Below are 26,768 nucleotides of genomic sequence, written 5' to 3' on the forward strand. Positions count from 1 at the left end.
GATTGCTTTGCCTATTTGGGGTCTTTGGTGTTTCCATATGAATTTTTGAATTATTTCTTCCAGTTCATTGAAGAATGTTGCTGGTAATTTGAGAGGGATTGCATCAAATCTGTATATTGCTTTGGGCAGGATGGCCATTTTGATGATATTAATTCTTCCTAGCCATGAGCATGGGATGAGTTTCCATTTGTTAGTGTCCCCTTTAATTTCTCTTAAGAGTGACTTGTAGTTTTCAGGGTATAGGTCTTTCACTTCTTTGGTTAGGTTTATTCCTAGGTATTTTATTCTTTTTGATGCAATTGTGAATGGAATTGTTTTCCTGATTTCTCTTTCTATTGGTTCATTGTTAGTGTATAGGAAAGCTACAGATTTCTGTGTGTTAATTTTGTATCCTGCAACTTTGCTATATTCTGATATCAGTTCTAGTAGTTTTGGAGTGGAGTCTTTAGGGTTTTTTATGTACAGTATTATATCATCTGCAAATAGTGACAGTTTAACTTCTTCTTTACCAATCTGGGTTCCTTGTATTTCTTTGTTTTGTCTGATTGCCGTGGCTAGGACCTCCAGTACTATGTTAAATAACAGTGGGGAGAGTGAGCATCCCTGTCTGGTTCCCGATCTCAGAGGAAATGCTTTCAGCTTCTTGCTGTTCAGTATAATGTTGGCTGTGGGTTCATCATATATGGCCTTTATTATGTTGAGGTACTTGCCCTCTATTCCCATTTTGCTGAGAGTTTTTATCATGAATGGATGTTGAACTTTGTCAAATGCTTTTTCAGCATCTACGGAGACGATCATGTGGTTTTTGTCTTTCTTTTTGTTGATGTGGTGGATGATGTTGATGGATTTTCAAATGTTGTACCATCCTTGCATCCCTAGGATGAATCCCACTTGGTCATGGTGTATGATCCTTTTGATATACTGTTGAATTCTGTTTGCTAATATTTTATTGAGTATTTTTGCATCTACATTCATCAGGGATATTGGTCTGTAATTTTATTTTTTGGTGGGGTCTTTGCCTTGTTTTGGTATTAGGGTGATGTTGGCTTCATAGAATGAGTTTGGAAGTATTCCCTCCTCTTCTATTTTTTGGAACACTTTAAGGAGAATGGGTATTATGTCTTCTCTGTGTTTCTGATAAAATTCCGAGGTAAATCCGTCCAGCCCCGGGGTTTTGTTCTTGGATAGTTTTTTGATTACCATTTCAATTTCTTTGCTCATAATTGGTTTGTTTAACTTTTGTGTTTCTTCCTTGGTCAGTCTTGGGAGGTTGTATTTTTCTAGGAAGTTGTCCATTTCTTCTAGGTTTTCCAGCTTGTTGGCATATAGGTTTTCATAGTAGTCTTTAATAATTCTTTGTATTTCTGTGGAGTCTCTCGTGATTATTCCGTTCTCATTTCTGATGCTGTTGATTTGTGTTGATTCTCTTTTTCTCTTAATAAGTTTGGCTAGAGGCTTATCTATTTTGTTTATTTTCTCAAAGAACCAGCTCTTGGTTTCGTTGATTTTTGCTATTGTTTTATTCTTCTCAATTTTGTTTATTTCTTCTCTGATCTTTATTATGTCCCTCCTTCTGCTGACTTTAGGCCTCATTTGTTCTTCTTTTTCCAGTTTCGATAATTGTGATGTTAGACTATTCATTTGGGATTGTTCTTCCTTCTTCAAGTGTGCCTGGATTGCTATATACTTTCCTCTTAAGACTGCTTTCGCTGCATCCCACAGAAGTTGGGGCTTAGTGTTGTTGTTGTCATTTGTTTCTATATATTCCTTGATCTCTATTTTGATTTGTTCATTGATCCATTGATTATTTAGTAGCATGTTGTTAAGCCTCCATGTGTTTGTGAGCCTTTTTGTTTTCTTTGTAGAATTTATTTCTACTTTCATACCTTTGTGGTCTGAAAAATTGGTTGGTAGAATTTCAATATTGTGGAATTTACTGAGGCTCTTTTTGTGAGCTAGTATGTGGTCTATTCTGGAGAATGTTCCATGTGCACTTGAGAAGAATGTATATCCTGTTGCTTTTGTATGTAGAGTTCTATAGATGTCTATTAGGTCCATCTGTTTAGTGTGTTGTTCAGTGCCTGTGTGTCCTTACTTACTTTCTGCCTGGTGGATCTATCCTTTGGGGTGAGTGGTGTGTTGAAGTCTCCTAAAATGAATGCATTGCAGTCTATTTCCCTCTTTAGTTCTGTTAGTATTTGTTTCACAAATGCTGGTGCTCCTGTGTTGGGTGCATATATATTTAGAATGGTTATATCCTTTTGTTGGACTGAGCCCTTTATCATTATGTAGTGTCCTTCTTTATCTCTTGTTACTTTCTTTGTTTTGAAGTCTATTTTGTCTGATATTAGTACTGCAACCCCTGCTTTCTTTTCATTGTTGTTTGCCTGAAATATGTTTTTCCATCCCTTGACTTTTAGTCTGTGCCTATCTTTGGGCTTGAGGTGAGTTTCTTGTAAGCAGCATATAGATGGGTCTTGCTTTTTTATCCATTCTATTACTCTGTGTCTTTTGATTGGTGCATTAAGTCCATTTACATTTAGGGTGACTATTGAGAGATATGTACTTATTGCCATTGCAGGCTTTAGATTTGTGGTTACCAAAGGTTCAAGGTTAGCTTCTTTGGTATCTTACTGCCTAACTTAGCTCGCTTATTGAGCTGTTATATACACTGTCTGGAGATTCTTTTCTTCTCTCCCTTCTTATTCCTCCTCCTCCATTCTTCATAAGTTGTGTGTTTTGTTCTGTGCTCTTTTTAGGAGTGCTCCCATCTAGAGCAGTTCCTGTAAGATGCCCTGTATAGGTGGTTTGTGGGAAGCAAATTCCCTCAGCTTTTGCTTGTCTGGGAATTGTTTAATCCCGCCATCATATTTAAATGATAGTCGTGCTGGATACAGTATCCTTGGTTCAAGGCCCTTCTGTTTCATTGCATTAAATATATCATGCCATTCTCTTCTGGCCTGTAGGGTTTCTGTCGAGAAGTCTGATGTTAGCCTGATGGGTTTTCCTTTATAGGTGACCTTTTTCTCTCTAGCTGCCTTTAAAACTCTTTCCTTGTCCTTGATCCTTGCCATTTTAATTATTATGTGTCTTGGTGTTGTCCTCCTTGGATCCTTTCTGTTGGGGGTTCTGTGTATTTCCCTGGTCTGTTCAATTATTTCCTCCCCCAGTTTGGGGAAGTTTTCAGCAATTATTTCTTCAAAGAGACTTTCTATCCCTTTTCCTCTTTCTTCTTCTTCTGGTACCCCTATAATACGAATATTATTCCTTTTGGATTGGTCACATAAATCTCTTAGTGTTGTTTCGTTCCTGGAGATCCTTTTATCTCTCTCTATGTCAGCTTCTATATGTTCCTGTTCTCTGATTTCTATTCCTTCAATGGCCTCTTGCATCTTATCCATTCTGCTGATAAATCCTTCCAGGGTTTGTTTCACTTCTGTGATCTCCTTTCTGACATCTGTGATCTCCCTCCGGACTTCATCCCATTGCTCTTGCATTTTTCTCTGCATCTCATCCCATTGCTCTTGCATTTTTCTCTGCATCTTTGTCAGCATGTTCATGATTTTTATTTTGAATTCTTTTTCAGGAAGACTGGTTAGATCTGTCTCCTTCTCAGGTGTTGTCTCTGTGATCTTTGTCTGCCTGTAGTTTTGCCTTTTCATGGTGATAGAGATAGTTTGCAGAGCTAGTACAAGTGACAGCTGGGAGAGCTTTCCTTCTTGTTGGTTTGTGGCCTTCCTCTCCTGGGAGAATAGCGACCTCTAGTGGCTTATGCTTGGCAGCTGTGTGCAGAGAGGGCTTCAGCTACCTGCCTGTTTGGTTTGGAGTTTATCTCCACTGTTGCTGTGGGCGTGGCCTGGCTGGGGCTGCTCCTCCAAAATGGTGGAACCCCATTGGAGGGGGAGTGGCTGGGAGGCTATTTATCTCAGTAAGGGGACTCTGTGCTCCCTGTTGCCCAGTGGGTTAGAGTGCCCAGAGATCCCCAGATTCCCTGCCTCTGGGCTAAGTGTCCTGTCCTGCCCCTTTAAGACTTCTAAAAGCACTCTCCAAACCAAAACAACAACAGCAACAACGAAAGAGGAAAAAAAAAAAAGGGGGGGGGGAAACGCGCGATTTTCTTTGTCCTCAGGCGCCCGTCTCAGGCATCTGCTCACCGGTCTTGCTGCCCTGTTTCCCTAGTATTGGGGTCCCTGTCCCTTTAAGGCTTCCAAAAAGAACTCGCCAAAAAAAAAGGGAAAAACGCGCGATTTTCTTTGTCCTCAGGCACCAGTCTCAGGCTCCTGCTCACCAGTCTTGCTGCCCTGTTTCCCTAGTATTGGGGGTCCCTGTCCCTTTAAGGCTTCCAAAAAGCACTCGCCAAAAAAGAAAACCACTCCTGTTTCTTTGTTCTCCAGCGTCAGCCTCAGGCACCCACTCACCGGTCCTGCCGCCCTGTTTCCCTAGTATCCAGGACCCCACGCATGCACTGTGTCTGCGCTCTGGTCTGGAATCCTGGGGCTGGGTGTTCAGCAGTCCTGGGCTCTCTCTACCTCCCTGCTGACTCCTCTCCACCCGCCAGGGGCTGGGGGGGAGGGGTACTCGGGTCCCGCCAGGCCGGGGCTTGTATCTTACCCCCTTCACGAGGCACTGGGTTCTCACAGGTGTGGATGTGGTCTGGATGTTGTCCTGTGTCCTCTGGTCTCTATTTTAGGAAGAGTTGTCTTTGTTATATTTTCATAGATATATGTGGTTTTGGGAGGAGATTTCCGCTGCTCTACTCATGCTGCCATCCTGGCTCCGCCTCTCTAGGAGCATATTATTAAGCCTCCATGTGTTTGTGGGCTTTTTCATTTTCTTTGTGTAATTTATTTCTAGTTTCATACCTTTGTGATCTGAGAATCTGGTTGAGAGAATTTCAATCTTTTTTAATTTACTGAGGTTCTTTTTGTGGCCGAGTATATGATCTATTCTTGAAAATGTTTTATGTGCACTTGAGAAGAATGTGTATTCTGTTGCTTTTGGATTGAGTGTTCTGTAGATGTCCATTAGGTCCATCTGTTCTAATATGTTGATCAGTGCCTCTGTCTCTTTACTTATTTTCTGTCTGGTTGATCTGTCTTTTGGAGTGAATGGTGTGTTGAAGTCTCCTCAATAAATGCATTGCATTCTATTTCTCCCTTTAATTCTGTTAGTATTTCTTTCACATATGTAGGTGATCCTGTGTTGGGTGTATAAATATTTATAATACTTATATCCTCTTGTTGAACTGACCCCTTTATCATTATGTAATGTGCTTCTTTCTCTCTTTACTTTCTTTGTTTTGAAGTCTATTTTGTCTGATATAAGTACTGCAACTCCTGATTTTTCTTCCTGTTAGTTGCATGAAATATGTTTTTCCATCCCTTTACTTTCAGTCTGTGTTATGTCTTTGGGTTTAAAGTGAGTCTGTTTTAGGCAGCATACAGACGGGTCTTGTTTTTTCACCCATTCAGTGACTCTATGTCTTTTGATTGGTGCATTCAGACCATTTACATTTTGGGTGATTATCGATAGGTATGTACTTATTGCCATTACAGGCTTTAGATTCGTGGTTACCAAAGGTTCAAGGGTAACAGACTTCATTTTAGTAACAAAATAAACAGATGTTTTACTTCAACCCTTGGCATTCTCCAGCCATCATTCTATTCTCTATTCTTTCATATCCTGCACTAAAGGTGTGTTTTTGACAATTATCTACATGATAATCTCAGTTTTACCCCATTGTCTTTACTCTAACTTGACTGTAACATATCAAAGATCCATATGAAATAAATGTTCAACATAATTAACGGTAAGACCTAGAGCTGTGCTGCCCAATATGGCTACCTCTAACCTTTTGGCTATTTACATTTAGATTAATTAAAATAAAATAAAATTAGGTTTTTCAATCACATCAGACACAAAACTTTAAGTCTGCAGTGGCCACATGTATTGGACAATGGGAGAATACTTCCAAAATTGCTGAAAATTATTTTGGAAAGTGATGAACTTGAGTTGTTCTTTTTGAAGTCAGGGATAAGGCAAATTAGCCCTGCTATCATCACAATTTTCCAATCTTTCTAGACTAGGTTTGAACCTATGCAATGGGTAATGAAAGGGAAATGAGATCTAAAGGAAAGAGAGAAATGATTGTTTTTATGGAAAACCCAGGAAAATAAAATAAAAATCTATTAGACCCATTAAAGGATTAAAAAATAGAATATGAAACAAATATCAAATTTACACATACACACATATATACATGCACTAACAATAAAAAAATATGAGATAAAGCTCCCATTCACAATAACAACAAAGGATAAAGTATTTTGAAATAAAATTTACAATAATAAGTGAAAATTAAAAAAGAAAGAAGCTAAGAAAGAAAAGAAAATAACTATATGACTAAAACTAAGAATGTCACTAGGAAGCTAAAAAGAAAATAAGGTAAGTACAGATATATTTTATACTATATATTTTTCTAGATTCATTCAGAAATAATTTACATATAATATTGTATAAGTTTAAGTTTAAGGTATACAGCATGATTTGAGAAATGTATATATTGTAAAATGATAAGCACAACTGACTAACTAACAGTAAGGTTAGTTAACACATATGTCACCTCACATATATATATTTTTTTAATGTAAGAACATCTAAGGTCTACTCTTAGCAAGTTTCAAGTATAGAATACAGTACCATTAATTACAGTTATGTTATAAATATGTCAATCTCCCCAAATTAGTCTTTATATTTAACATAATTTCAATGTATATTAATTATTCTCAAATTTGTCTAGATGTCCAGCAATTAAAGTAGCCAAAACACTTTGAGAAAATATGTTTTGCTCAAAAACATCAATGGAAGCATATTATAAATAATTAAAACAGTATGGATCTTGCAGGGAATAAAATAGATCAAAGAAACAAAATTCAAAAGTCGAGGAACTGATCCAATTTTTTTATATGGATTATTGTTAGTGACAACACTGGCTTCTTAAATTAGTGCAGGGATGAATTATTTAACAAAGGATTTTAAAAAATAAAGCTAGATTTTTGTCTTATAATATGTAAAACTCTATTTTAGACAAAGTTTTTAGTGTTAAAATAGAAACCAAAGTACTAAAAAAAAAAAGCTGAATAATTTTAGAATATTTGTATTGGGAAGGAATTCCTAGGCTTAATCACAAAGGCAGAAACCATAACAAGACTAACAGATTAGGCCCATAAAAATGTAAAACCCACCATAAACAATTATGAAGAATTTTTTAAATGACCTAATTTTCACCATTATGAGCTTTGTTAAATAAATGTGTTTGTTTATATATCAATATAATGATCATGGGCATATGTATTTATTAACATGGAAAGATATTCACAAAAAAGATTATATCTATGTGTGCTGTGCTCCCAGTTTTATAAAAAAATTACGTACCTACCCATAAATTTATGTAACTTACTATGCAATTAAAAGTCTGGAAGAATAAATACCCAAATTTTAATATCAGCTATTTCTAGATGGTTTATTATAATGGACATTTTTCTTTTATTTAACTCATATCTTCAAATTTTTATAGAAGTAAATATATGTTACCTGGGTAATAAGTATGTCTAAGTTCTTGTGAAAATAGCCAAAACAATGTTTTTTTTAAGTAAAGTTAGTATCTATTAAAATAGTATTTCTAGGTGGTAGGATTACAAGTGATTTAAATTTTCTTAAACATTTTGAATATTTTTGTACAGGAATATATTTACTCTCTGCTCAAAATGAAATAAACTTGATTTATTAAATGCATCTGGCTACTGTGCAGCTATAGATTAAACAACTAGTTTACAAAGGAAACTTGCTGGTCCAGCAGCTAAACTGATGAACATGAAACACACATGAGCTCCTCTCTTCACACTCATTGCCTAGGTCACATGTAATAAGCTCTTTATACAGTGACAGAAATAAAGCCATTTTCTTTGTATTCTTTTAGTGTAAAGGCCTGTAAGACAGACCACTATTAATATGATCACAACTGGGTTATTCCAACCTCACTAAAACATAGGGAAATGCCTTCTCAGTCAGCAGTGCACAGAAAAGATTAAATCCGAGGTTACAGGATGACAGGTGAATTCAAATTACAAACAAAAAGCAAAACAAAGTAGAAACTGTGTACAATTTGATTTGTGATTTATAATAACTGTTTCCTTAGTGTGAAAGGCAATCCATCTACTTGGTTATCCAAAGGCATGCTCACCCTAGTGCAAATTTTCCAAAAGATTCCTGCATCTCCAAATATAAATAAACCCTCAGGCAAAACAAAGATCAAAGACAAAATTTCCAGCTTCAAATGGAAAGCAATCTAAAATGTGTCTCTGCTAAAAGACTAACATGGCCACACCATCACCACTGCACCATATTCATTCATTCATCTGTTCCTTCATTCATCTACAGTGAAGACCTACTATTTGCCAAGCACTACTGCAGGCAGAGGGTAGAGCTTACACTCAGCCCCTTACCACATGTAAATATGTTATGCCCCTGATTGAAATCCTGCCAGATATAAATTCGTGAAGAATAAATTAGAGGGAGGAAAAAGGAATAAAGTAGAGTTGCTGTCATGAAGGATACAGATTTGCTCTGTTTGAAATTTCAAGCACTGATTTATCCTACCCTTCTGATCAGAGATGGAAATGAGTCTTAAAATTGTATTAGAAAGAGGACACTATAATGCAATTCATTGAGAAATGGTAGATGGCATTTAGACATTTGATGCACAGAAAGAGCAGGGGGAAAAAAATGATGAGATGGGAGTTAGATTTATTCTTTGATAAATGAATCACTTTTTCTAGTATTAGAAATTAAGTATAATCAGTAATACATGAAAATTTGAACATCATAGTTCTCAAAGTGAAATAAATTTTATATACTCAAACACAGGACCAACAACACTGCCTGCAGCCAGGGTTGCAGAGGAAAGGCACCAAAACTGGGCTTTCCGGACCATCTCTCAGCCCAGCTAAGCAGATCAGGATGCTTGAAGCCTCAGCAAGCAAGGCAGTTGAGTCTCTCTCTTAAAACCTCGATCATCTAAATTCTTTATAATATATAATGCACTGTCAGATCCTGAACATCAGATTTAAATATCATTGTAATTCTATTCTCTAAGAGTGGATCTAGAATTGGAGAGCTACTTAGAAAATCATTTAAATAGAAACTTGGATTTGGAGACTAAAGTCTTCTTTTCATCATCAGGAAACTGTTGAGTATTCCATAGCAGTATTTCTCAACTAATATTTTTGAATATATTATTAAAGTTCTTCAGATTCCAGATGTTTTAAGATATATTTTTGTTTTAACTTTTATGATAATCTTTTTTAAAAAAATTTAAAGATATCTGCATCTTTTAGATGACCCCACACAACTGCATACTCCCACAAAATTTTTATTCAGTAGTTTGTATGTATACCTGAGTTTATGTCAATTAATATCAGAGAAAGCTGTATTACTAGAAGGCCCCATAGTCCAAATAAGCAGATACTTGGTAGGAGGGCCTAGTATCATCTTTGGCTCTGACAACTTACATCAATTTATTGGAAATGAATATGGTCATAAGAATGCAAAAAAGGTTTTTTCTATTACTAATCCAGCAATAAGTGCATGAAACACTATTTAGTGACTATGTCAGATAGAATAACTTTATCTTCAAGTGAAGCTGCTCTATAGAGTTACCAAGTGATATACCTTTAATGTGCTATTCCAAGACTACTCACAGGCAGACTTTTCCTAAAGATGAAGCTTGACTAGCCTATCTTCCAATTAGAGACTTAAAGGTTTTATTAATATTATCTTAATAACATACTTACATAAACAAGCATTTGTTGAGCATTATCAAAATCCAAATACAGAAACAGATGAGCCACAGAACTAGGTGACATCTTTCTAGTATAATTCAACAGCCATTTCAGCAAAGTCATCCATCCATGTCCAATTAAATTAATGTTGATTTGAGTTGAACTGTAGTATTAATTTGAGTTATAATGGTTTTGCAGTCCTCTTAAATTTGTAAACTTGCTCAGGTTTTATTTACTATAAGAGTTATAAGCATAAAATACAGTCTCATGTTTGTACATGTTAACATAATAAGCAAAATAAGTAACTTAAGTAATATTATAATAACAATTCCAATCAACACTAGACAGGGATTTTATTTTTGTTCAAGAAGGTGGCATACATCATTCAACTCAAGGAAGTCTGCTTTATGGATTTAAGAGAGAGAAGCATATCACCATGGGTCTCTGTTGGTAGCTTAAATTCTACTTCTTGATTTCAAAGTAAGTTTCTCTGAATCCTTGCTTCTGCTTTATTCCCCAACTTCAAAGCTCAAAGTGACAGGCCATTTGGAGATGGCCAGAAATGGCAGGACCCCATCATAAAAAGAAGCCCCTGTTGTAACAGTCACTATACCAAATTTTAATTGCTTTCATTTTTATCTAAACTCTCAGTTTCTGTAGAGACAGGATAGCGTTGTGTCAAAGCCTGTCACAACCAGGAGGATTAATAAATATTTTCCAAATAAAGGAATAAACTGTTCCAGGTCATTTTTTCAAGTCATCTTACTCCATTCTTGTTCAAAGAAAATGTGTCAGAACAATGCCTTAATATACTTTCAAAAAAAAATACTCTACAAGAGGTGTATTTGATGTCAACTGATCAAATAGTCAGAATTGATTAGTAAATATCAATATCCTTGGAGATTAACCTTTGTAGGAGACTCTCTGAATAAGAAACAATCTTAAGATGACATGACAGTGTGAATATACAATGGGAAAATGACAACCTCTTCAACAGCTGGTGTTGGCAAAACTGGACAGCTACATGTAAGAGAATGAAACTGGATTACTGCCCAACTCCATACACAAAAGTAAACTCAAAATGGATCGAAGACCTGAATGTAAGTCATGAAACCATAAAACTCGTAGAAGAAAATATAGGCAAAAATCTCTTCAATATAAACATGAGCAACTTCTTCCTGAACATATCTCCCTGGGCAAGGGAAACAAAAGCAAAAATGAACACGTGGGACTATATCAAACTAAAAAGCTTGTGTACAGCAAAGGACACCATCAATAGAACAAAAAGGCAACCTACAGTATGGGAGAGTACATGCATAAATGACATCTGTGATAAAGGGTTGACATCCAAAATATATAAATAGCTCATGCACCTCAACAAACAAAAAGCAAGTAAGCCAATTAAAATATGGGCAGAGGATCTGAACAGACAGTTCTCCAAAGAAGAAATCCAGATGGCCAACAGGCAGGTGCGAAGATGCTCCACATTGCTAGTCATCAGAGAAATGCAAATTAAAACCACAAAGAGATATCATCTCACACCAGTTAGGATGGCCAACATCCAAAAGACAAACAACAACAAATGTTGGTGAGGCTGTGGAGAAAGGGGAACCCTCCTACACTGCTGGTGGGAATATAAACTAGTTCAACCATTGTGGAAAGCAGTATGGAAGTTCCTCAGAAAGCTCAAAATAGAAATACCATTTGACCCAGGAATTCCACTCCTAGGAATTTACCCTCAGAATGCTGAAGCCCAGATTCAAAAAGACATATGCACCCCTATGTTTATTGCAGCACTATTTACAATAGGCAAGAAATGGAAGCAACCTAAGTGTCCATCAGTAGATGAATGGATAAAGAAGATGTGGTACATATACACAATGGAATATTATTCAGCCGTAAGAAGAAAACAAATCCTACCATTTGCAACAACATGGATGGAGTTAGAGGGCATTATGCTCAGTGAAATAAGCCAGAAGAAAGACAAGTACCAAATGACTTCACTCATCTGTGGAGCATAAGAACAAAGCAAAAACTGAAGGAACAAAACAGCAGCAGACTCACAGAACCCAAGAATGGACTAACAGTTACCAAAGGGAAAGGGACTGGGGAGGATGGGTGGGAAGGGAGGGAGAAGGGGGGAAAGGGGGCATTATGATTAGCACACTGAATGTAGGGTGTGGGCACAGGGAAGGCAGTACAACACAGAGAAGACAAGTAGTGATTCTGTAGTATTCTACTACATTGATGGACAGTGACTGTAATGGGGTATGTGGTGGGGACTTGATAATGGGGAGAGTCTAGTAACCATAATGTTGCTCATGTAACTGTACATTAATGATACCAAAAAAAAACAACCAAAAAAATGACATGACAGTGTATTCAATTTTTCCAAAGAAAATAAACATAAGCAATTTTATCTCCTTTCCAAAAAAAACCAGTAACTAGGAAATAAAGAGTACATCAACCCAAAACAAGATTCAAGAAACCAATATGGAATTAAAACTTGCTATACATTAAAAGGCAGTATTAAAAATGCATTCCTTAGATATATTTTTTAAATCTACTAGTTCATAAAAATGGAAAGATTCCTGCCTCATCCCAAATATCATATTTAAAAAAAATAGATTTAAAAAAAATTTCTGGGTGGGACTAACTAGAAGCCAGCAAACATTCCTAGCTTTGTTCTTAAGAACTGATTAAATACATCTGCAAAAAAGTTTGAAGAAGCTGAACTTGCCAAAATAATAAAGTCCAAAAAGTGTTTTTGTCATTTCCTCAATAATTTTCTTTAGTAAAGAAGAAATCAAAGTAAAAGCTAATAAATTTTATGTCAGGAATTGTCTTAGTGAATGTATATTGTACTCCCCCACCCCACATATGCAATCACATAATAGGGTGTGAGGACACAATCTGACAAGTGGCTATATCCTATAAAATTTGGTTTGTGACACAGAATACTGCTCAATACTATATGCAAGTAACAGTTTTTCTTCTTACTTTTTTTATATAACTGGACCTCCACCAAGCCCTGAGAAAAATCCCCCTTTCTTTCCAAAGTCTAAAACATAAATTCTTTAGACTGTCTAATGAGTTAAGTCAGTCACTAAGCCACTATTTCAATTTTTACTTCTGCAGTAAAGAAGCTTTGGAGCTAAAAAAAAATTTCTGTTGTATCCTGCTATTCTGGACAAAAACAAATTTCCTGCCCAATCCTGGGCATCAGATGATGCCAAGTTAACGGAAAGTCATGTAGTGATCAAGCTCCAACAATTAAAAAGACATGCACACACACACGCACATACACACAGCTTCCATTTGCCATTCTAAGATTTCAAAAGTATAACCTTGGTAGGGGGGATATAGATGGAACACCGTCACATAAATTGAAAATAAGAAATACAAACTTAAGGACAAAATTATTAACATCACGATCAGAAGGGAGAGAGAGAACCCTTTAGAACTGTAAGGGAAAGGATAACTACAAAGATTTGCTGGTAGAAAGATAACTAAAAATATTTTTTTAAACCTGGAGACAAAAGAAAAAAAAAGTTAGAGAGTGAGTGCAACTAGACTTCTAACAGGATCAAGTGAGGTCAAAGGAAAAGCAAGCTTGACATCTCCTTGAGCTGGAAGCGTACACAAACCACATGAGGAACATAACTCAGAAGAAATATTTTATGGATCTGTGTGAGGTCCTGGAACATTTGTGTTGAAACAATTTTAGGATTTCAGAAATTCCACAGGATAGCAAGCTGATTAGGCTTCACTCCTTAATCCACATTTTGGCCACTATTCTAATTATGTGTTCAAGATTGCCCAATACTGAAAGCACACAAAAAACTTGAAGACTAAGTTTCAAAAAACAAACTGGAACAATACTACATAGAAAATTAACCCAAAAAATATTATGGAAAAAAATCCAAACTGATAAGTATGGTTTATGTCTATATGTTACATGTCCCACCCACTCAACTTCATAGTACTAAGATACAAACTGGTATCTTTATTACTGTAGTTATACTAAATATTGAATCCAAGCTACCAAAAAACCTAGCTACCATTATGTTTAATTTAGGTTCATGCCTACATTGACAAAAATGTGTGCAAGACGGCAGTGATAATTAATTTCATGTGTCACCTTGGCTTGACTACACTGCTCATTTGGTCAAATACTAATCTAGATGTTACTATAAAGGTATTTTAAAATGTGATTAACATTTATAATAAGTAGACTTTAAGTAATGCAGATTATCCTCCATAATGTGGATGAACCTCATCCAATCAGTTGAAAACCTTAACAAAGATAGGTTGCCAAAAGGATTTGTCTCCAGACCACAACTTAGAAATTCTGCCAGAGTTTCCATTCTTCAGACTGTAGAATGCAGTATCAAGTCTTACCTGAATTGCCAGCCTGCCAGCCTGTCCTACAGATTTAGATTTACCAGTGCCCACAACAGTCTCTCTCTGTACCTATACCTATACATCCATATGTAGTGTGTGTTTGTGTAGTGTGCACATATATATATGTATAATAGCATATGTAAATTACATATGTGTGTGCATGTACATATATACAGTATACTACTTATTATATAGTTACGATTCTGCTTCTCTGGAGAATCTTGATTAACACAATGCCCAAAGCCATTACAAAAAATTAATTTATTACATTTACCTTATCACTATTCAAAGTTTATAACTTGGGGAAAACAATGGTTTTCAAATCATTTAAAGAACCTGAGTCAATACAAAGACAGCCTATGAATGCTTCCTGTATGGTTTATAGGTTTTATTACACATTTTAAGAATTTAAAACAGACTGCACCCCCTATTTCTAAGTTACATTTTGAAGCAAGTAAGTCAATTTCATTTACTTTAAGATTACAGAAAAGAGCACAAAGAGGATTCAATTGAACTGAAGGGAAATGAGTTGGTATACCTGTTTCAGGGAAACAAAGAAGAGATATCAATAACATAGAGAATTTATATAGTGCTAATAGGCATGTGGTATAAATAAAGGTTGTCATTTGTATAAGTCTTATGTCTGTCAATGCATACAGGATAAATTATCTTGTTTTCAAAATGCCTTTTAGTACCTGATTTTGAGTCAAACACAATAGAGATATCACTTAGTAATTATACCTTTAGTAAAGTGACAGGCAACTAATTAAATGAAAACATATAACAACATGTTTTGGATAGAAATACTTTACAAACATGATAGAACTTAAAAAAAACTTTTTAATTGGACAGGAAACAATTCAAAGTTGCTTTCTTAGCACAGCCAGCAATGATGGTAAAAAACAGATCTAAACTGCAGTTCATGATATGTGCCTCCAGTTCACAATATCATCCATTATAAATATTTAAGAGAACTATTCACAAGCAAATAAATCACAATGACCTCTTGTGCCCAAGGTTACAAACTTAAAGCCCACATGCTTTCAAGGATTAGAGTTAACAAAAACGTGGGAAGTGTCAGGGAAAAGAGAGGGGTGGGTGGTAAGGCAGGGTGTGCATGCCCATGAAAGATAAGTTTACATTAAAACAACACTGTAACAACTTTTTTCCATCCCAACAGAATACATCAGCCCCAGGTAGAATTCAACAAACAGCTGCCAGTTTATAATCCTTGAACTAAACAATAGAAATCAATTAGAAAAGTAAATACATTAATTAGTAAAAGAGAATATAGCAACAAATGTCTAAAAGATATATATACTCTAAAAAGGGGTTTGTTTGATAAGGACATTGCATTATTGATATGTATTTAACTCTAGAGCAAAACCTATATCACATGAAAAGCACAAAATTAGCCATAGATGAGTATCGCTGACACACAGATGAGTACGTGTGGCACTTTGGTGTATCTGTACAGATTGAAGGCTTTAAGAAAAGAATTAAAGTTTGGGGAGTGAAGGAGAACTTCAGGAAAAGGAATTTAGGAAAGGAATGAAATTATTTGGAAGACATTACTAAAAAGGAGATACCTGGTGAGGTAAACCAAGTTACTGCAGAAAGAATGTTGAGGAGATGGCTCCCTGCTGCGTCCTGAGCCCTACGTGGAGGTGAAAGCACCCCAGCAGCACAGCCACCACTTCTCCTGACCTGGGAGAGAGATCAACTCAAGCCACCTCAAACAGGAAGGAGAGTGGGGGTGCAGTACAAGTGGGGAGGCGAGGTTGGAGATAAACAACATACCACAGAGGATATACAAGCATTTTGTGAGAACCAAAAACATTAACAAAAAACAGGGAGGCCCTGTCAAGAACTGAGCTTTCTCTCCCTCACAAACGGTCTATAGGCTTCTCTTTGGGCACTATCTATTCACTCCTGACTGTTTTCCTCTGGTTCTTCATCTTGCCTTCCTCTCTAGGTCCAGATGCTGTCACAATTTTTAAGCTCAGGTCACACAGGTTATTGGAAACATCCACCATGGCCCAACAGACTTCACACACCACAGCTATACAGGTAATTGGCAGAACACACTCCCTGATCTAAGAAAGCAAAGAAACTTCATAGACATCTAAGGGACTTAGCAGTTCAAACTAGGGAAACCAGAATGAACAGACTAGGCAGCTTCTACTAATGCTGTGTTAATGGAAGGAACAATAAAAACGTAGTAAGAATGTTTAGGAGGATACACATAGAGAACAACTATAAAAATTTGGGGGAGGAGAGCTAAAAGAAACATGAAATCTGGAGTTAAAATTCCCATAGAGGAAGTAAATGGCTAGTATAGAAAACAAAATAGCAAACTGGAAGATGAAGTAAAGGGAACTATTACATCATAAAGCATAAATAACAAAGAAATTTAAATTATTGGTGAAAATATAAGAAGCACTGAGGACAGATCCAGGAGGCCTAATATGCAAATACCAGGATTTCCAGGAAGAGAGAAAAGAACAGAAGCAATGATCAAGTAGGAAAACGTCTCTGAAATGAAGAAACAATTGAGTTTTCAGATCAAAGGAGTTCATCAAATTCCAAGCAGTTATGAATGGAGGGGGAAAATAGGCACAATTGGTATATATAATATGGTGAAGTTTTTGAACTCCAAGAATAAAGATGAAGTCTTATAGACCTCAAGGGAGTGAGAACAGGATCCTTCATATGTCAGAATGGAACCTGAAAGTTGCGTAGACTTTAAAGAAAAAAAAGGACTACATTCCAGAAATCCTGTCTCCAGGCAAAATATAATCCTTTAACTGAATGGGAGACATTTAAGACTTACAAGGATTCAGAAGATGAATCATTCATTTATCCTTTATTGAAGGAAAAAGAAGTATTAGCAAAGTATACCAGGTTCAACATATTTTAAAAATCAATCAACATTATACATATTAATGAAAAGAAGGAAAAATAAACCATCTCACCAATTCAAACAGATGAAGAAAAAAATACTTGACAAATATTAGCACCCTTTCTTGATTAAAGAGCACTCAACTAAAATAGGAATAGAAGTGAACTTCCTCAGCCTAACAAAGGGCATCTGTAAGAACAGCATCAAGACTACAAACTTTCCCTTTAAGATCAGAAGAAAGACAAGGATGTCCACTCTCAACAATTGTGTTCAAACCTGTAATGGAGTTCCTAGCCAGGGAAATTAGGCAAGAAAAAGAAATAAAAGGCACTCAGATTGGAAAGGAAGAAGTGAAACTGTCTCTATTTGCAGATGACATGATGTTGTATATTGGAAAACCCTAAGGAATCCACTAAAAAACTTTTAGAACTAAGAATAAATGAATTCAGCAAGGTTGCAGGATGCAAGATTAAATACAAAAATCAACTGTTCTTCTGTACATTAGCAGTGAAAGACCTGAAAATGAAATTAAGAAAGGAATTCCATTCATAATAGAATCAAAAGGAATAAAATAAAAAAAGCATGCAAGACTATGCACTAGAAACTATAAAACATTGTTGAAAGAAATTAAAGATCTAAGTAAATGTCCATGCGTTGGAAGGCTTAAGAGTAAGATGTCAATACTCCCAAAATTTATTTACAGTTTAAATGAAATCCCTATTAAAATTCCAAATTCCCTTTTTGCAAAAATGGACAAACAGATTCTAAAATTCATAAGGAATCACAAGGGACTACAGATAGCCAAAAACTCTTGAAAAGGAAGACTTAAGTTGGAGGATTCACACTTTCCAACTTCAAATTTACTTCACCTCTATCAAAACTATGGTATTGGCATACTGACAATCTGGAATAGAATTGGAATGGAATTAAGAGTTCAGAAATACACCTGTGTATCTATGGTCAATTGATTTTCTACAAGGGTACCAAATTTTCCAATGGGGAAAGAATAGTCTCTTTAACAAAGGACAACTGGATATCCAACTGTAAAAGAATGAAATTGACCCCTAACCTTATACCTTACATAAAAATTAACTAAAAAAAAAAGACACAAAATATTAAATCAAAGATCTAAATATAAGAGCTTGAAACATAAAGCTCTTAGAAGAAAAAAATTGGTATAATCTTCATGACTTTGGATTAAGCAAGGTTTCTTATATATGACACCAAAAGCATGAGCAAGAAAAGAAACATGGATGTTAAATTTTAAATTTTTGTGCTTCAAAGGACACCATCAAGAAAACAAAAGGAACCCACAGAAAGGGAAAAAAATATTTACAAGTTCTGTACCTGATAGAAGTCTAGTATCCATAATATATATAGAACTCTCATTGATAGAGCCTGGACAAGCCCACCCACCACCTCAGAGAGACCTAGGTTTCATCTTACTGAGGCTACAAGCATTATCCGGAGGACATGTCAGCAAGCCACAAGCCCACCTTTTCCCTGACCTCAAAAGCCCACTAAAATACCTGGCCATAAAAAGCCTCTCAGCCTGTAAGAGATGCCTTCTTTGTTCTGCTTGCCAGACAAAGAGGTCCCTCTCAGGTTTAGCAATAAACCTGCTTGGTCTGTGGCACTTACATCCATTCTTTTCCTTTTATTTATAACTCAACCATACTCAAATTTTTTAAAATATGCAAAGCATTTGGATGGACATTTCTCCAAAGAGCATATACAATGGCTAATAGATGAAAAAATGTTCAACATCATTAACCATCAGAAAAGTGAACATCAAAACCACAATGAAATAGTAGTTCATATCCAGTAGGATGGCTATAATAAAGACGTTATGTTGGTGAGGATGTGGAAAAATCAGAATTCTTACACACAGCTTTATAAAATGGTATAATCACTTTGGGAAACAGTCTTGGCAGTCTCTCAAAATGTTAAACAGAGTTACCAAATGACCAAGCAATTCAAATCCTAGGAATATACCCAAGAGAACTAAAAACATATGTCCACAGAAAACCATGTACATGAATGTTCATAGCATCATTATTTATAATATCCAGAAGTGGAAACCCAAATGTTCATCAACAGATGGATAATAAACAAAAGTTGGTATATCCACACAATAGATATTATTCAGCCATAAAAAGGAATGGAGTGCTGATACATGCTATAACATGAATGAACACTGAAAAAATGTATGATACCATTTATATAAAATGTCCAGAATAAGTAAATCATAGACACAGAAAATAGGTTATTGGTTGTCAGGAGTTGAAGGTACAGGGAAAGAAGGAGTGACCTAATGGGTACAGGGTTTCTTTTGGGGTAACCAAAATATTCTGGAGTTAGATAGTCATGATATTCACAACTTGTGAATATACTAAATAATCTTGTATTATTACACAAGGTTGCACAGTCTTATGAATATACTGAAGACCACTGAATTGTTTTCTTTAAATGGCTGAAGTCAGAGACTTGATACATGAAAAGCAGAGTTCCTGGCTTAAAGAAAAAGGGGGGTCATATGGTTCCTAGAAGCCAACCATGACCCCCAGAAAACAGCCAGCAAGAAAGTGAAGACCCCAGTCCTACACCACAAGGAACCAGATTCTTCTATCAACCTTAAAGCATTTGGAGGTGTTTGTTCCCCAGCACTCCAGAGGAGAACCCGGTCCAGTCAACAGCTTGTTTCCAGCCTTTTGATACCTTGAGCAGAGAACCCAGAAATGCCATGTCTGATATCTGACCTACAAAACTGTGAGCTAATAAATAGGTGTTGTTTCAAGCCACTAAGTTTTTAGTAACTTGCTACCAAGTGATAGAAAATTAACACACTCCCCAAGGGAAAGTTGTGAATATTGTTCACCACTTTTATCAGGGAAGAGGAGAGGGATTAATGCCCCTGGCAGTAAGATAACCAATAGGAGAGTCACTGGAGGTGTTTCCCAGCCTCTTCCCAACCTAGGGGTGTGAGGAGTGGGAAATAATTTGGAGACACATTCTTCATGGCCCCTCAAAGAGTCCTCAGAGGTAGAGTGCCCTGGTAGCCCTGTGTAACCAGATCCCAGCACAATATCAGCCTCCTACTGTCTTTCCTTACTTCCCTGTTCCACTCTCCCTTCTCCATCACTCTGCTTCCTGGGATCACCTCCCAAATAAACCACCCACACCCAAGCCTGGGTCTTAGCCTCTGCATACAGGAGAATCTAAGCTAAATAACCTCTAAGCCTAATTTTCTTCATCCGTAATGTGGGGTAGTAGTACTATCTAATATCATTGGTGCCTCCTACTAGTGCAGTGCTGTCATGAGCATTATATCAAGTGTAAATGTAAAGTTATCCTGGTGCCTGTCACACAGTAAAAATTCAAAAAATACTCCTTTGTTCATAACACCAACAGTGAGTGGCACTTAAAGCAGCACCTAATCTACAGTAAGACACTTTTATGGGAATCCAAACAGGCAATTCAAATAAACGTGGGTTATCTTCTAGCACAGTGGTTCTCAGTGGGGGTGATTTTGCTCACCAGGGAACAGATGGCAATGTGTGGATGTGCTACTGGCATCTAGTAGATAGAGGCCAAATGGTGCCCAACATCCTAAGCATAGGACAGCCCCCCACAATAAACAATTATCCAGCCCAAATGTCAATAGTGCCAAGTTTGAGGAACTCTACCTAGCACAATATACTGATTATGAAAGAAGGTTAATTAATATTTACTTGGCATAATTCATCAAACCTGTACTTTTTTTTAAGTAATTGCCCAGAAGATGATGATTAAACCTTAACAGAATATCTGTTTATGTTGACCACAGAAACAGAACCATATGAAATATAACTCCATGGCTCACTTGGAAAAAAGGACAAATATTAAAAATAAAATAGGTTAAGTATCAGGGTGTGGCAGAAGTTTCTAGATGCCCATATATACACTTAGCCCTTCTTCCTTAGTAATAGAACCCCATTTTAATTGACATAGTAATGTGCCCAACTAAAAGAATTTATGATCCTTTCTTGTGACTAATGAAACACAAGTTACTGACTGGGGCTCCTCAGAAATGCTTTAAAGGCAGTTGACCTAGGGGAATCATGGCCTTTTGCCTTTCCCCCGTCTTCCTTCTTGCTGCCTAAGCTGTGGGTGTTATAGCTGAAGCTGTGGAGGCCTCCTGCCCCTATGAGGAGCCTGGAATATGGAGTCTGGGATCCTTGTAACCAGGGAACTGCCACGTGAGCCTTGCTTGTTTCTGGATTTCTCTTACACAAGAGAAAAACAAACCTCTATTTTGTTTCAGCCAACATTACTTGGGTTTTCTGTGAATGCAGCTAACCCTATGTCTAACACTTACTCAGGAGATTAAATCTACAAACCATCGTCAAGACAGATGAATGAATGTCAAAAGAGATATACCTAAACTATCTTGGAGTTAATTATCACATTCAAAAAGTCTAAGAATCCAAGAAAGTCTGCTGAGGTACATGAGGCTGGCTGAAGGGGTCTGTGGCTGGCCCTCCCTCCGTTTTGAAAGCACTACAGGAATCTAACACTCCACCCGTGACAACAGCAACATTCCCAAAGAAGCTCATAAGGATAAGAGGAAAGAAAGCCAACCTGTAGACAGATGCACACATTCTGTGAAGATCAGTGTCTGCCACAGAAAGTTTAACTAAAAAGAAGAGAGTGATGCAGTTTAGGCCCTGAGCATTGAGGTCTCTACTGATCTAGATGGGGGATGTCCCTAAAACAAGCAAACACATATGGTTCTCTCTTCTCCTACTTCCATTTGCATATTCATTATCAAAAAACAAAACATCTTAAAATAGCTCCTAGAATTTTCATTAGGGATACCAACTCCGTATACTTACACTTTAAAAGATATCACAGTGTGAGTGACCATCCACCATGTGAATAGCATTTTAATAAGGTGAAGTTGCAAAGGTTCATTAAAAAAACATAATTCATTCCTAACTTAAATAGTTTTCACATCTACTTAGGGATAGGAAACATTACACTTAAAAAGAAATTGATTGTAACATTACAAAGCAACATGGAAAGAGGAAAAAGTGTTAGCAAAACTTCTAAACAGGTTAAGTAAAGAAAATAATCAGAGGTTGAGAAAGTGAGAGTCTGGTGTTAATAGCACTTACTACTCTATAGATAGGATATGTACTATATACTTATGTAATACTGTATTGCAATAATATGGACTTCAACCAGTCAGTGCATTTAGGATTCAAACAGCATGTCTCATGGATGAAGAAAGTGAGTAAAGCAAAAAACTTCAACTCAATAAAAATGTACAGTTAAATTTTTTTCATTTTCTTACATCCCTTACTTGACTAAAACCCATTATATGGTATTTCCAAAAGAAAATGCTGATGGAATGAACAATGATCGGTCTTGAGGATTCATGTATCATGCCTATTTAAAACTCTGGTTTTTAATCTTTTTGAACATAGTACAAATAAAACAAAATGAATGGAATATTTTATTCTATAATTTTGAAGCAAATTTTAAATAAATCATAAATGAAATGTTTCTATTTCTTCCCAATTCATAATGTCAACTATTTTCTAATATATTACTACTTACCAGTTGCAGATATAAAGACAATAATAATATCCTAATTATAAAACACAATTGCTGCCATTATTCCACCAGAGTGTACTATTTGTGTAATAATAGTTGTCGATCTTTCCAGGCTACATTCCAGCCTATATTAGGCTGGAAAACATGAGGCTGCTTTCTATCATTAGTATAAATTCACATAATTATTATTTAGCCTTTTGAGCAAGCAAGAACACACCTGAAAGAAACAAAGTTTCATTCACTCAATACCTTTTATTTTTGAGTACTGTATGCAAGTTCAGGAGCAGCTAAGTACATGACATAGACCGACGGTGGAGTTAGCCCTGTGGGCTCAACCAGCCCGACTATCCATAAATGGTGTCTGGTTGAACAATTTCCTTCACCCTCTCTAAGCTTCCCTTTCTTCAACCATTAAAAAAGATTGATAGTAATTAGCATTTTGTAGAGTTATACTAAGAATTAAATGAGAAAATTAATGTATCATGTAATAACAGATCCACAAGCATTCAACAAAGGGTACCTATTATTATTTCTATATTGCTATTATCTTCTATGTTGTTACAACAAAATAAAGCTTAAAAGTGCATTATTTGATAAACAGGGAATAAGGACCTCTTTTTCTCCTTCAAAGTCAGCTAGAGCTCAATAGGTCTAAAACAATTTAAGCCAAGTCCTTCAAATTGAAACCAAGTGTAGATTATGGGAAAGGCTTTGATCAACTGTTTTTATCTTTAAGTCACATCTGCAGAATTTTTCAAAATAAAGACTACTAATTGAAACCCAACTTTCTTCTTCTATTTTAAAAATATTCCAATTCTCCATTTTTTTATAAGGGGCAAAATACAATGAATAATGTAACACCAAGGTTTCCTGACAAATAGCGCAACTTCCCATGTTTTTGCTGGAGTCGAAACTTTTTATCTGTAAAGCAAAAATGTTATCTGCATTTGTATTTTGAGCATTGCTCAGACTTTTAGATTTCACAGACCACTATTTTTTTTTAATTTAGAAAAGCACCATAGGTTGACAACTTTTTGCATTTCAGATTTTTTAAAAATTAAAAATAGAGATAATAGCAGTATTTTTAAATAGAGTAATAAAAATAGGGATACTATAAAAATTAAAATATGAGTTGCTATTATAGCATTTAGTTAAAAAAAGGATATCTTGACACTATAAGAGGAAGGACATACTTTCAGATTAAGGTAAAAAGTTCTTTCCCAAGCAAGCACAGCAGACCACTCTATACATCATAGACATGAGATCTATATGCTGTGTATTTATATCCTAGTTTTTCTCATTTCTCCGTGGAGTCTCCATTAGTTCTTGGATTTAAATTTGGGGTCTTCAATTCAATTACAAACAAGATTTGAGGGATTTAAGATAGTCTGTCATTGACTACACAAGTCAGACACTATCAACAAACCCTGCTCCCATTGGAACCCACATTATAGTGGGTAAGAAACAGATAATACACGAACCAATGTAGATGTGTTCAGGTGTTCACAGTGTTGAGAAGAAAAATGATGCAGGGAAAGATGTCAGAGGGGAGGGAGAGTAATCAGAGAAGTCCTCAACAAGGGAACATTTGAGCAGAGTTGTGAATAAAGTGAGGGAGCAAGCCATTTGGATCCTGTGGGAATAATAATGATTAATAGTTGCAAAGTATTTACTCCTGTGCCAGTCACCATTCCAATTACTTCATACAGAGAAATTCACCTAATCCTCTTACAGACTGTATGTAGGTGCTATTACCCCCATTATATAGATGAGGAAACTGAGGCCCAGTGAAGTTAAGTAACTTGCACAAGTCACACAGCTAGTAAATAGCAGAGCTGACTGTGAACCTGGAGAGTTTGGCTTTGAAGATTCGTGTTCTTAGTCACTATCACTGTGCTTTCCTGCCTGTCAGCGGGAACAAGTGAAAAGACCCTCAGTGAGTGACCTTGCTTGGCATGTTCAAGAAATAGCAATGAGGAGCCAGCATGGTTGGGGTGGAGGAAGCAATGGGGATGTGACAGAAAATAAGATCAGAGAGATTATGGTGCAGTGGGGAGCAGGAGGCAGTTTACATGGGGCTCTGAGTGGCATAGTGAGGCCTTTGGAATTTAGTCTGAGTGAGATGCGCAGTCACTGAACCCTTCTGAGCAGAGTCAAGATCGAATTTGTGTCTTAAAAGGATGGCTATGGCTGCTGTGCAGAGAACAGACTATTGAGGACACAGATAAAAGCAGGAGTCGAATCTAACAGCTGCTTGTAATAGTCATAGAAGAGAGATAATGGTGATTTGGACTCAAGGGATCTTTGGGTTGGGGAGATGAGAAATGGTCAGATTCTGGGTATATTTTGAAAGTATAGAAGAATCCGGTAATGGATGGGAGATGGCAAGAGAAAGAAGCAGGAGTCATGGATGGCCGCAAGGTATCCATGCTGAGGAACTGTAAGAAAGGAGCTGGCATTGCTCATACAGAAATACTGGGTAAGGAATGGGTTTGGGGGAGAAAATTAGGATTTGGTTTTGGACACGCTGTTTCATATGCCTATTAGACACCCAGGTGAAGTAGCTGGACACACAAGCCTGGAGTTCAGGTCTTGATATATACACTTGGGATTTATCAGTCTATGGATGAGATTTAAAGCCATTGGACTACGGCTGGAGAAGAGGACTGCATCCTGGGGTCTCCTACCTGTAGAGAGGGAGGGGAGAGGAGGAACCGAGAAAGGAGAGTGAGAAGGCTATCAGTAAGACAAGACGCCCTCCATGGGAGTAGGGTGTCCTGGAAGCCAAGGTGGGAGAGGATTTCAAGGAGAAGTGAGGCATCAATTGTGCAAATGTTGCTGAGGGGTAGAAAAATACCACACACATGAAAAACTACACCCAGAAACTCTCTATTAGGACTGTATTTTCTCTCCTCAAAAAGCTCCCTTCCCTTCCTTTTTTCCCCAAGATTGCATATATGTGCAAGGGAGAGCATGGCCTATCAATCAGGGTGACAGGGATGGAAGGCCTCTCTGAGTGTGGCCCTCTGGCCCATTTCCCCTTCCAGTCACCACGCAGTACTACCTGCTGCAGGGAGTAGATTCCAGGACTCCACAGGCACATGCCAGTCCTGACGGACATCCCCAGACCTTGCCCTTTGCTTCTGGTCTGCAGCCTCCTCATCGGCAGGCCTCTTTCTGTTGCTTGTTTTCTTAGCTCTTTTGCAGGCTGCCCCTGTCTTGCACCACATGCACAGGTGATGGGCCCCCAAGAGGCACCTGTCTCAGGCCATTCACCCAGATACTCCTACAGTACCGCCCTGCCTCTCCCAAAGCATGCAGACTGTGCCAGGGAAGTAGAGTACTGCTCTCCTATGTTCTTTGATTCCCCAAGCCCTATCTTGATCTTTTTAACTGAGATGGCCACAGAGAGCCACTCCAGTCTGACTCCTGCTGCTCTCTGCACTGAAACTGACCTAAAGGTTTTCTTCTTCCCTTCCCTTCCTTAGGAAGAAGAGGGATACCGACATCAGATCATGTCTCCCTAAATTCTGGCTTAGAGTAAAAGCATACACTCAGACTGTCAAACTTCCCTCCTGACATGTAAAGAGAAGCTTTTGGAATATAGAAACAAAGGCTGGCTGGTGGAGAAAGACAAGTACTAAATGATTTCACTCATCTGTGGAGTATAACAACAAAGCAAAAACTGAAGGAACAAAAAAACAGCAGCAGATTCACAGAACCCAAGAAAGTACTAGCGGTTAGCAAAGGGAAAGGGGTTGGGGAAGGAGAAGGGGATTAAGGGGTATTATAATTAGCACACATAATATAGGGAGGGCACAGGGAAGACAGTATAGCCCAGAGAAGACAAATATTGACTCTATAGCATCTTACTACACTGATGGACAGTGACTGTAATGGGTTATGTGGTGGGGACTCGATAATAGGGGAGACTATAGTAACTACAATGTTGCTCATGTGAAAGCTTCATAAAATTGTATATCAAGCCTTAATAAAAAAAGAAACAAACAAACAAAGACTGGCTT

General features: G+C 37.0%; 1 protein-coding gene across 6 annotated transcripts in view; it reads right to left on the reverse strand.

Annotated features, from left to right (window-relative positions):
• Positions 1–26,768, reverse strand: part of ACYP2 (acylphosphatase 2) — a 184,465-nt gene that overhangs the window by 109,516 nt on the left and 48,181 nt on the right. For 2 of the 6 annotated variants that reach the window (XM_073213260.1, XM_073213263.1), the window contains exon 4: positions 4,612–4,681. The exons of the other annotated variants lie outside the window; for them this stretch is intronic. In XM_073213260.1, coding sequence (XP_073069361.1) covers positions 4,612–4,681 — 70 coding nt within the window. The remainder of the gene's footprint in view (positions 1–4,611; positions 4,682–26,768) is intronic. 6 annotated transcript variants of the gene reach the window in all.

Source organism: Manis javanica, chromosome 1 (genome assembly GCF_040802235.1).
Source record: "Manis javanica isolate MJ-LG chromosome 1, MJ_LKY, whole genome shotgun sequence".
Classification (NCBI taxonomy): domain Eukaryota; kingdom Metazoa; phylum Chordata; class Mammalia; order Pholidota; family Manidae; genus Manis; species Manis javanica.